The sequence below is a fragment of the Brachyhypopomus gauderio genome, chromosome 19, assembly GCF_052324685.1.
Source record: "Brachyhypopomus gauderio isolate BG-103 chromosome 19, BGAUD_0.2, whole genome shotgun sequence".
NCBI lineage: Eukaryota > Metazoa > Chordata > Actinopteri > Gymnotiformes > Hypopomidae > Brachyhypopomus > Brachyhypopomus gauderio.
In genome coordinates this window covers 9549852-9562312 of record NC_135229.1, presented here as the reverse complement: position 1 = coordinate 9562312, position 12461 = coordinate 9549852, and the positions used below count along the sequence as shown (strand labels likewise).

At 53.6% G+C, this 12461-nt stretch overlaps 1 protein-coding gene across 4 annotated transcripts in view; it reads right to left on the bottom strand.

Annotated features, from left to right (window-relative positions):
* atm (ATM serine/threonine kinase) overlaps positions 1 to 12461 on the bottom strand; it is a 36982-nt gene that overhangs the window by 6879 nt on the left and 17642 nt on the right. For 2 of the 4 annotated variants that reach the window (XM_076980935.1, XM_076980934.1), the window contains exons 31-51: positions 12232 to 12364; positions 9956 to 10051; positions 9579 to 9750; positions 9254 to 9395; positions 8856 to 9032; positions 8410 to 8587; positions 7923 to 8031; positions 7681 to 7839; positions 7431 to 7539; positions 7266 to 7354; positions 7049 to 7151; positions 6469 to 6617; positions 5526 to 5630; positions 5251 to 5370; positions 4486 to 4720; positions 3456 to 3623; positions 3148 to 3267; positions 2666 to 2883; positions 2162 to 2369; positions 1818 to 1946; positions 1577 to 1717 (exon numbers count right to left, since the gene is read on the bottom strand). In XM_076980935.1, coding sequence (XP_076837050.1) covers positions 1577 to 1717; positions 1818 to 1946; positions 2162 to 2369; positions 2666 to 2883; positions 3148 to 3267; positions 3456 to 3623; positions 4486 to 4720; positions 5251 to 5370; positions 5526 to 5630; positions 6469 to 6617; positions 7049 to 7151; positions 7266 to 7354; positions 7431 to 7539; positions 7681 to 7839; positions 7923 to 8031; positions 8410 to 8587; positions 8856 to 9032; positions 9254 to 9395; positions 9579 to 9750; positions 9956 to 10051; positions 12232 to 12364 — 3060 coding nt within the window. The other 2 variants (XM_076980936.1, XM_076980937.1) reach the window with 2 other exon arrangements.

The window sequence follows — 12461 nt, the reverse complement described above, 5'->3', positions numbered from 1 at the left end:
GTGTCGGGTGTACCACGCGTGTAGTGTCGGGTGCCGTGTCGTCGGGTGTACCACACGTGTAGTGTCGGGTGCCGTGTCGTCGGGTGTACCACACGTGTAGTGTCGGGTGCCGTGTCGTCGGGTGTACCACGTGTGTAGTGTCAGGTGGCGTGTCGTCGGGTGTACCACGTGTGTAGTGTCAGGTGGCGTGTCGTCGGGTGTACCACGTGTGTAGTGTCAGGTGGCGTGTCGTCAGGTGTACCATGTGTGTAGTGTCAGGTGGCGTGTCGTCAAGTGTACCACATGTGTAGTGTAAGGGCGTGTCGGGAGTACGACGCGTGTAGTGTCAGGTGGCGTGTCGGGAGTACGACGCGTGTAGTGTCAGGTGGCGTGTCTGGTGCACCACGTGTGTAGTGTCAGGTGGCGTGTCGGGTGCACGCGTGTAGTGTCAGGTGGCGTGTCGGGTGCACGCGTGTAGTGTCAGGTGGCGTGTCGGGTGTACCACGTGTGTAGTGTCGGGTGGCGTGTCGTAGGGCTGTCGCGATAACCGCAGTATAGCAATACCGCGCTATTGGCGAGAAAATCGCAACGTACGGGAATTAACCGCAACAACCGCAATATTGGTGTTTTTTCTCATGCGAGGGGAAAGTGCCTGTGCAAGAGTTAAAGTCATTTTCCCATCAACCCCCTGTTATCATCCGGTGCAGCTGATCAACAATCCGTCTCCTTTTTTCAAAGATGGAAACTACGGCAGATGCTCTGGTCAAAAAACAAAACGCGACTTCGCCGGTTTGGGAGCATTTCGGGTTCAAGCCAAATCCACGCAGATCCACTCGCCTGGTGGCTCGTCAATGAGGCTAGATTTCCTCTGCTCTCCAAACTCGCCCGCAAGTACATGTGCATTTGTGCAACAAGCACACCATCAGAGCGAGTTTTTAGTACTGCCGGGAATATTGTTAGCCCTTTCCGCTCCTCACTGAAACCAAATAAGGTGAATATGTTGGTTTTCTTAGCGCGCCACAGGGACGTGACAACTCAGGTTTAAGCTGAGACGTTATTCTTCTGGTTAAGGAAAGATTTCGTTTTATTGATTTATTTATTAAATTCTCTTTTTGTCTTTAAAATCTCGTTTAAAATATTTACCCTACACTTTTAAGAAAGCGAAAGAGCATGGGTTCTTACTGCATCTCATTTGACTTCTGTGTTCTCTATTTGACAATAAACACATATTTAACTGCTCTTAAAACTGTGTCTTCTTTGCAATTTAAAAACAATAAGAACCCCTTTACAATAAAAACAATAAAACAATTATATAGCTCTAAACTTAAGATTTTAGACGACAAATGATGCATATCGCGTCATACCGCATATCGCGGTGTTGAGCCACCATAAATAACCGCAGGGGAAATTCTTTCACCGCGACAGCCCTAGCGTGTCGTCGGGTGTACCACGTGTGTAGTGTCAGGTGGCGTGTCGTCGGGTGTACCACGTGTGTAGTGTCAGGTGGCGTGTCGTCGGGTGTACCACGTGTGTAGTGTCAGGTGGCGTGTCGTCGGGTGTACCACGCGTGTAGTGTCAGGTGGCGTGTCGGGTGTACCATGTCCAGAGGTGACGGCTGCCTTGTGCTGCTTTTGGACAGCCGGCTGCGGGTGAAGTTCTCATCTTTGTTGGCATTGACCAGAGCGAGGATAATGAAGAGCGTGTGATGAGGATGATCCATGGACGACCGACAGAGCAGCTAGTTAAACAGCAAAGTCCCATCAGAACAGTTGTACCGATACATAATTTGTGCACTGTGTGTGTGTGTGTGTGTGTATGTGTGTTTAAGAGGCCACTACCTCGGTGAGAACTCTATGAAAGCTCACGTCTTCTGCCAAGACTGGGCTGGACACTTTGGTGCCCATCCGAGCTGCCAACTGGTACATGAGGGGCAGGAACTTGTAGGATGGAATCTTCTTCACACCTTCCTAATATGGGCGCACACACACACACACACACACACACACGTATCCATATACGCACACACAAACACAAACACACACACAAACACAATCTAAATAAAATTAAAGGCTTGGGAGCGTTTCTAAATGAATCCATCCAGGAGGACACGCAACAGTCTCATATTAACATGCCACGAAGGCGGGGCCTGAAATGAGCCAATGAAAGAGCAGCTCCGCCCCACCTGCAGCACGGCGTTGACGTCCTGGTTGTCGGCGTTCTCCAGCCACAGCGACGCCAGGCGGAAGACCCAGGAGTCGTGCTGGTGGCCCAGCTCCAGACAGTGGGCGTAGTTCTCCACCGCCTTCAGGAGGAAGCGGCCGCGGTCGCACTGCAGGGTGGCCAGAGCCTGCTGGTCCAACTCCAGCTCACGCTGCACCTTCACCGTGTACCTGCACATGCGCGCACACACACACACACCTTCACCGTGTACCTGCACACACACACACCTTCACCGTGTACCTGCACACACACACACCTTCACCGTGTACCTGCACACACACACACCTTCACTATGTACCTGCACACACACACACACACACACACACACACACACACACCAAAAAACACACCTGCACCCAAAACACCTGCGCACACACACGCACACACACACACACACACACACAACCCAACCACAGACACACTCAAACAGATTTGGACAGATTCAGACAGGTTCGGACAGGCTAACCTGTTCTGGCCGACTCTCTTCTCCTTCATCAGCTCCACCTCCTCTCTGGCTTTCTCCAGCAGAGCTCGTTTGTTCTCGAACTCCGACGAGCTCATGTAGTTCTCGATGCTCTGGTACTGCGCATCGGAGAAGCGGGCGAGTGACAGGAAGGCCTGCGTCCTCTGCCCCTGCAGCTTGGGCTCGGAGACCCCGTCATGGCCGACAAGCACCTCCACCGCCTAAAAACCAACAACCTTTACCTTCTCCATCTCTCTGACATCATCAACAGTCGGACGACCGTACGAACATTATCAACAAATACAGATGTCGAAGGCCTTTGTATAATGTGTGCTTAGATCTCTCATACAAGTGCAGATATTTAAATGCCAAAAGTCTTTAACTAGTCATTTAAATGTAGGCTAATAACAGTCAATGTTCATTCCTACACAGCTCACAGTTGAAACAGACGCTTCACACTAGTATACGCCTGTAGAACTTCTAACCTTCTCCAGGCACGTGTCCAGGATGACTGAAGGACTCTCACGACATGATTCATCCAGCCAGCAGCCACAGAGCCTCAGACACTCTGCGTACACTGGGACCACCTCAGGGTTCTTGTCCACCTGTGGTCACACGCAGGCACACGCACGCACACAGAGGCACACGCACGCACACGGAGGCACACGCACGCACACCCAGGCGCGCACACACACACACACACACGCAGGGAATCATTCTGGATTCATCAGTGCTACGGCCCACTGCAGGTCCAACCCCCTGTGTTGAGAGGCGTGTGCGCTGAGGTGCTGACCAGCTGCTCCAGACGGTGGGTCAGGTGTCTCAGGCGGCCCAGGGCCTGTGTGGGCTCCTTCTTCTCCCAGAACACACGCGCCTCCTCCAGCTCACAGGCCCACTGCACGTCTGCACTCAGGAACGCTGCCCCCTGCTGTCTGACCTGCAACACTGCCCTCTCAGCCAGCTTAGGGGACACACACACACACACACACACACACACACACACGAATACACACACGCACGCACATGAACACACACACACACAAATGAATACACACACACACGATTACACACACAGGTGCGCACATGAACACACACACACACACACATAGAGCTGCCCCTTCACACACATACACACACACACACACACACACACACATAGACCTGCCCCTTCACACACACACTCAGAGCTGCCCCTTCACACACACCAGGGTATCTGCACATTTTTAAATCTCAAATTCAATGACTTTTAAGACCTTTTTAATACCTCTCACAAGAAAAAATAATACTATTACTGGGGATGCAGGTGTGTTCCACATCGTTGACGGGGGGGGGTGGCGAACGAGAATTGTTGACGGGGGGGGGGGGGGGGGGGGGGGGGGTGGGGGGGGGATGGGTTGGAGAACGAAAACTGTTGACGTTGTTGAGGCCGTATACTCCAACGCTAGGAATCTAGTACTAGGACCCTGGAGCGGTTATTTTCTGCATTAGCGCTAGATTCGGCAAAGTTCACATCGCGCCAGAACAACTGAACAACACACACTTATAATAATTTAATGCCTCCCCTCATAAAATTCCAGACATTTTAAGACACTTTTAGGCCTTGAATATGGAAAACTAAATTTAAGACATTTTAAGACTTTTTAAGGACCCGCGGGTACCCTGCACACACACACACACACACACACACACACACACACACACACACACACACATAGACCTGCCCCTTCACACACACACACTCACACACTCAGAGCTGCCCCTTCTCACACACACACACACACACACACACACACACACACACACACAGGCCTGTAGCGTGATACCTGCGCGTTTCCAGCCGAACGTGCCAACCTGCACAGCTCCATCAGGTGGGAGGTGTAGGCGGACCGAAGGTACTTGTTCCTGTCTGGGTCAGTCTCACACGCCAGGAGCGTTTCCTGCACGGAGGAACGCAGGGCCAGGATTGGCTCAACCAGCCTGAAGTCACTGTCAGTCAAGAGGTCCAAGTGCTGATTCCACTTCCTGTAGACCTCGTCCAGGCCACGGTCAGTCACAGGTCTGCCCCGAGCACAGAGACAGGTGACACAGAGACAAAAGCAGAGACAAGCACAGGCACAGAACAGCTGAAACCTTTCTCATTCACGCCTTTCGGCCCAAGGTCACTTTACAAGATACAAAACAACGAGCAAAAAATGAGCAAAGAAAGTAACTCAATCAAAAACGTATTGAATGGGGAGAGACGGAAGTGTGAAGTCGTGCTTTGAAGGAAGGACAGAAGAAGTTCCTCAGATCCAGCGTGTGGCCACGGGGCCGATCCAGGAGGAGATCCAGGAGGAGATCCAGGAGATCACTACACGCAGGAGATCGAGGAGATCACTACACGCAGGAGATCCAGGAGATCACTACACGCAGGACGGTGAGACCATGGAAGACGTGTCATCGAAGAGGAGTGTGTAGGAGAGCGATGTGTGTAGGAGAGCGACGTGTGTGTGTGTGTGTGTGTGTGTGTGTGTTTGTGTAGGAGAGCGATATGTGTAGGAGAGCAATGTGTGTGTGTGTGTGTGTGTGTGTGACAGCAGGCTCCTCACCCAAAGAACAGCTGCTTGACACTCTGGAGCTCCTCAATCATCTGCAGGTTGCGGAGAGCAGGATAGAGAGATGATAGAGCTTCCAAACTACCACGACACAGCTCGTCAACACAGCTCCGTCTGGGACACACCCACCCACGCACGCACACACACACACACACACACACACACACACACACACACACACAACTGATTTCAAGCAGTGAACTTTGTAGTAGTTGTTGTGTTACAGGGTTCGAGTTTTCAGCAGGGGTCGTGGTGCCTGGTGTGTGTACCTGGCGCAGGTGAGAGTTTGCTCAAACACGGAGAAGTCCTTATCCCTCAATGCCTGCAGAGCGCCGAACGTTAACTCATTAAAGCCTGGACTCAGTTTTTCACTCCTACACAAACAACAAAAGAGACCAGACCCATCCATGACCACCGCCATGACCCTTGACCCATCCATCACCACTGTCATGACCCTTGACCCATCCATGACCACTGTCATGACCCTTGACCCATCTATCACCACTGTCATGACCCTTGACCCATCTATCACCACTGTCATGACCCTTGACCCATCCATGACCACTGTCATGACCCTTGACCCATCCATCACCACTGTCATGACCCTTGACCCATCCATGACCACCGCCATGACCCTTGACCCATCCATCACCACTGTCATGACCCTTGACCCATCCATGACCACTGTCATGACCCTTGACCCATCTATCACCACTGTCATGACCCTTGACCCATCCATGACCACTGTCATGACCCTTGACCCATCTATCACCATTGTCATGACCCTTGACCCATCCATCACCACTGTCATGAGCAGACATCATTGCTGCTATTAATGAACACTTGTCTTAAGAGTTCAAGACGTTAATCTTGTGTGCAGCTACAGAATTACAGGGGCATCTGTACCATCTACCATCTGTACCATCTACCATCTGTACCCTCTGTACCATCTACCATCTGTACCATCTACCATCTGTACCATCTGTACCATCCACCATCTGTACCATCTACCATCTGTACCATCCACACCATCTGTCCCATGTGTACCATGTCCCACGCAGCATTACTGCTCCATGCTACCCAGCATTTTTGCAAATGAACACACAAAAAAGATTCAATCTTATACTTTAATGCATATGAATCTATACGATTCAGATGGATGTTTAACTACATCACGAACACAGCTCCACCCCACAGCCACGCCCACCTCACCTGGGCGTCAGGTGCGTGTCCCACTGCGTACTCCTCCAGGCTGCCTGAAAGCGGAGTTCTCGGAGCTGGGGGGTCCACTCAGTGCCCTGTCTCTCCAGCCCCTGCAGGTAGACGCTCAGAACGCTACACAGACCCAAGTTGTGCAGCCCCTGAACCAGAACACAGGGAACACAGGACAACACAGTGGTGAGGACACGGGGGGGACAGGACAACACAGTGGTGAGGACACGGGGGGGACAGGACAACACAGTGGTGAGGACACGGGACAACACAGTGGTGAGGACACGGGGAACACAGGACAACACAGTGGTGAGGACACGGGGAACACAGGACAACACAGTGGTGAGGACACGGGGAACACAGGACAACACAGTGGTGAGGACACGGGGAACACAGGACAACACAGTGGTGAGGACATGGGGAACACAGGACAACACAGTGGTGAGGACACGGGGAACACAGGACAACACAGTGGTGAGGACATGGGGAACACAGGACAACACAGTGGTGAGGACACGGGGAACACAGTGGTGAGGACAGGGTCCCTTCACCTCAGCTGAACTTTAGGGTCTCACCGTACCTCCACTATGCCGACCTGCCGGGTGACCTCTGGGAGGTCAGAGTGAAGGTCATACGAGGACAGTGCCTTCTCCCACAATGCCTCATGCTCATACGTCCTGATCCTGATAGAAAAAACAGCACAAGAATAACAGTGGACCACGTTCACCAAGATGAACTGTAACAGAGCAGCTGGCCTCACTGAAGTGTGCAGGGTTAGGGGTTAGGGGTCACCTCACCTGGTCAAGGCACTGACCGCTTTGCCTTCTCCACATCCATACAGGCTGTCGGGCTCTCCGATGCTCCTGTACGCCTCCATCAGGAGCTCCTGCAAGATTGACACAGCTGTAAGAATCGTGCGTGGCAGGACTCGGTCAGTTCCTGCGTTTGAGTCCTCAGGGCACCTGCAGTCCCACGCCCGAGTCTTCAACACTCCCCTCACACACACTGCTGACGGACAGGTTCTCACTGCCATCCTCAAACGTGATTCGCCTTGCTGTTCTGGACTGAGCCCTGAAACGGGGCACGCACACACACACACACACACACACACACACACACACACACACACACACGTTTACAACCGTGCCTCTGCAACACATTCTCCCACAGGAAGCTGGGGGCGTGGCTCTGCAGGCGAGGGGCGGGACTTACCTGTGCCCCTCCTCCCTCTGGGTGCGCAGGTTGTCCACGTAGATCTCGCAGTAGAGCAGCGCGGTGAAGTGAGCCAGGCAGACCTGTGCCGCCCTCGCCACGTCCAGGTAGTTCAGATCCAGCCAGAAGTTGGACTGGCACACGGTACCGAACTCAGAACTGCCACAGCACACAAACCAATCAGGCAGGGAGAGAAACGGAGTCAAAGAGAGGAACGGAGAGTCATTGGACAGGAGACAAACCTGTCAGGGTTGAGGGGGCGGGGCTGGTGGCGGAGGTAGTCGATGACCGCGAGCATGGTTCGCAGTGACCACTGATCCGGCTGACTCGGGCCGCCAACATCTGTCTCTCCTGAGGAGAAATTTTTTAGTGTTTTGACTGGCCTTCCTGACTGGGTAACATGTTCTGTGCCCAATAGAAGTGATCAGTCACTAAGACATGCCCCCAGACACATCTAATACTGATGTAGGACAACCCAAACAAGGAACACGGCTTAGGCCCTCTGTGAAACTACTTATAACCATAATCTCATCAATAACATAAAAAAGGGATGAAATAACAGGTGTTGCTTAACAGATTCAGATATATTGATATTGAAACATCACTCTACAGTGCCGCAACTTGCTGATAACTGAATCATAAATCGTGCTCTCTGTGAACGGTGATCTAACGCTGGTATTTTCCTGGGCTCCACCATTGCTCCTCCCTCCCCCTCTGAGGGGCGTGTACCTAAGGTGGGGCTGATGGGCGTGGCGGGACGGCCGCTGGGATCTGCTGGCCTGCAGGAGCTGCTCAGGAAGTTCTGGACGTGTCTGGAGAGGAGCTTCCTCCAGGAGCCAGTCCTGTCCCGCAGGAGCACGTCGTGGAAGAAGAGCGGAAGCATCCTCTGACAGAAATCCGTCTGCACCTGCACAGGTGAGGACACGGACAGGTGAGGACACACACAGGTGAGGACACGGACAGGTGAGGACACACACAGGTGAGGACACGGACAGGTGAGGACACGGACAGGTGAGGACACACACAGGTGAGGACACGGACAGGTGAGGACACGGACAGGGTGCATACTCATCTACACACACACCCATCAGAGTCCTGAACCATGACCCCTGGTCACCATGGTCACCTTCCCAGCTTCAACTTATCCTGGTCTACGGCGGCTAACGGGCACATACCTCACAGAGGGGCCTGGTGGTCAGCAGAGCTGCGTTCTGGACCGCACCGCTGCTCAGGAGAGCCCCACACAGGCTGTGCAGCCAGACTGTCTGCTCGCCGGGCTGCACTGACCACAGATCAGTGCTGTCCAGCTGCTCCTGGCTCATTGATGTGGCTTTCACCCTCGCCGTCTGATCCTGAACACACAGCCGAGAGACTTTCAAAGCCTCGATACTTACTGAATAAAGCCCAGTGAAGACTATAAACACAGTCTCTCCCTGTATGCACACACACACACACACACACACACACACACACATACACACACACACACTCTCTCTCTGTGCACACACACACTGTGCCTGCATGCACACACACTTCCTGCGTGCGCACACACACACTCCCTGTGGACACTGACCTTTCTCTTAGCAGTGCGGAAAGGCCTCAGGTAAAGAAGCACTGGGTCCTGAAGACTCTTGTGTTCCTCCCAGAACTCCAGGCCTGGTGGGGAGGCCAGAAGGTCCTTCAGACACACAGCAGCAGCCTGGCGCACAGCAATACTGAAACACACACACACACACACACACGGCTCAGACAGAATGTGATATTGAAACACACATAAGCACAGACTTCTCAGACTGAAAGCAAATGTGGCGTCTCCTTTTTAGAGAGAGAGAGAGAGAGAGAGAGAGAGAGAAAGAAAGAGAGAGAGAGAGTGTGCGCGTAAAAGGAAGCCGTGTTACCTGTGATGTGTCAGTGCATTGTTCATGCAGCTGAGGATGATGAAGACCCACTGATGAAGAGAATCTGGATACAGATCAGCTGCCTGGCTGTAGATCTGGTCTTTCCCATGATGCAGTACGATAGTAGACAGATTCAATGGTCCGAGTTCTCCCAGACAGCTCCCTACAGCCTCTGTGTCAATGGCAGACGAAGACGCGTCCACACACGGAGTGAAGACGTGTCCACACACGGAGTGAAGACGTGTCCACACACAAAGTGAAGACGTGTCCACACACAAAGTGAAGACGTGTCCACACACAGAGTGAAGACGTGTCCACACAGAGTGAACCATACATGAAGGCATGTGAGGAGCAGCTGAGGTGGCAGACGGACTCACCTGGGATGTCTCTTCCTCCGGGGTGGTTGGCCGCTAGCTTACACAGCTGCAGGAGGTTCGCCACCATCCGGACCAGAACACTGCCAGAAGGGTCAACTACACAAACACAGAAACACTGACCCCTCCATCACACGTCTGTACACTCCCCTCCATCACACGTCTGTACACTCCCCTCCATCACACGTCTGTACACTCCCCTCCAGCACACGTCTGTACACTCCCCTCCAGCACACGTCTGTACACTCCCCTCCAGCACACGTCTGTACACTCCCCTCCATCACACGTCTGTACACTCCCCTCCAGCACACGTCTGTACACTCCCCTCCATCACACGTCTGTACACTCCCCTCCAGCACACGTCTGTACACTCCCCTCCATCACACGTCTGTACACTCCCCTCAATCACACGTCTGTACACTCCCCTCAATCACACGTCTGTACACTCCCCTCCATCACACGTCTGTACACTCCCCACCAGCACACGTCTGTACACTCCCCTACAGCACACGTCTGTACACTCCCCACCAGCACACGTCTGTACACTCCCCTCCATCACACGTCTGTACACTCCCCTCCATCACACGTCTGCACACTCCCCTCCAGCACACGTCTGTACACTCCCCTCCATCACACGTCTGCACACTCCCCTCCATCACACGTCTGCACACTCCCCTCCATCACACGTCTGCACACTCCCCTCCATCACACGTCTGCACACTCCCCTCCATCACACGTCTGCACACTCCCCTCAATCACACGTCTGCACACTCCCCTCAATCACACGTCTGCACACTCCCCTCAATCACACGTCTGCACACTCCCCTCCATCACACGTCTGCACACTCCCCTCCAGCACACGTCTGCACACTCCCCTCCATCACACGTCTGCACACTCCCCTCCATCACACGTCTGCACACTCCCCTCCAGCACACGTCTGCACACTCCCCTCAATCACACGTCTGCACACTCCCCTCCATCACACGTCTGCACACTCCCCTCAATCACACGTCTGCACACTCCCCTCAATCACACGTCTGCACACTCCCCTCCAGCACACGTCTGCACACTCCCCTCCAGCACACGTCTGCACACTCCCCTCCAGCACACGTCTGTACACTCCCCTCCAGCACACGTCTGTACACTCCCCTCCAGCACACGTCTGTACACTCCCCTCCAGCACACGTCTGTACACTCCCCTCCAGCACACGTCTGTACACTCCCCTCCAGCACACGTCTGTACACTCCCCTCCAGCACACGTCTGTACACTCCCCTCCAGCACACGTCTGTACACTCCCCTCCATCACACGTCTGCACACTCCCCTCAATCACACGTCTGCACACTCCCCTCCAGCACACGTCTGCACACTCCCCTCCAGCACACGTCTGCACACTCCCCTCCAGCACACGTCTGTACACTCCCCTCCAGCACACGTCTGTACACTCCCCTCCAGCACACGTCTGTACACTCCCCTCCATCACACGTCTGCACACTCCCCTCAATCACACGTCTGCACACTCCCCTCAATCACACGTCTGTACACTCCCCTCCATCACACGTCTGCACACTCCCCTCCAGCACACGTCTGTACACTCCCCTCCAGCACACGTCTGTACACTCCCCTCCAGCACACGTCTGTACACTCCCCTCCATCACACGTCTGCACACTCCCCTCCAGCACACGTCTGTACACTCCCCTCCAGCACACGTCTGTACACTCCCCTCCAGCACACGTCTGCACACTCCCCTCCAGCACACGTCTGTACACTCCCCTCCATCACACGTCTGTACACTCCCCTCAATCACACGTCTGTACACTCCCCTCAATCACACGTCTGTACACTCCCCTCCAGCACACGTCTGTACACTCCCCTCCAGCACACGTCTGCACACTCCCCTCCAGCACACGTCTGTACACTCCCCTCCAGCACACGTCTGTACACTCCCCTCCAGCACACGTCTGTACACTCCCCTTCAGCACACGTCTGTACACTCCCCTCCAGCACACGTCTGTACACTCCCCTCCAGCACACGTCTGTACACTCCCCTCCAGCACACGTCTGTACACTCCCCTCCAGCACACGTCTGTACACTCCACACCAGCACACGTCTGTACACTCCCCTCCATCCCACGTCTGTACACTCCGTTTACTGCCTGTGACTATGCATATCACCATAACATTGACTGTGACAGTGATGGTGCCAGTTGTGATGGTGTTAGCAGTATTAACAGTAGTGGAGAGGCGGTTGTGGTGGATCAGTGGTCTGTGGCTGACCGTGACATTCTTTCAGCAGATGCTTGGTCTGCTGTTTGAGTGCACACAGATGCCCCTTCAAATCCTTCAAACCCTCCAGGCGAGTGAGAGGTAAGGAGTCACATGACTTCATGGACAGGAAGTGCTCGATCTCCTGCAGCGAGGGAAAGTCGGACGAACACTGTTAGATCAAATCAGTATCAGCGTCCAACCTCTGACTGAATCTCTGATTAACTCGAATTTCCTACTCC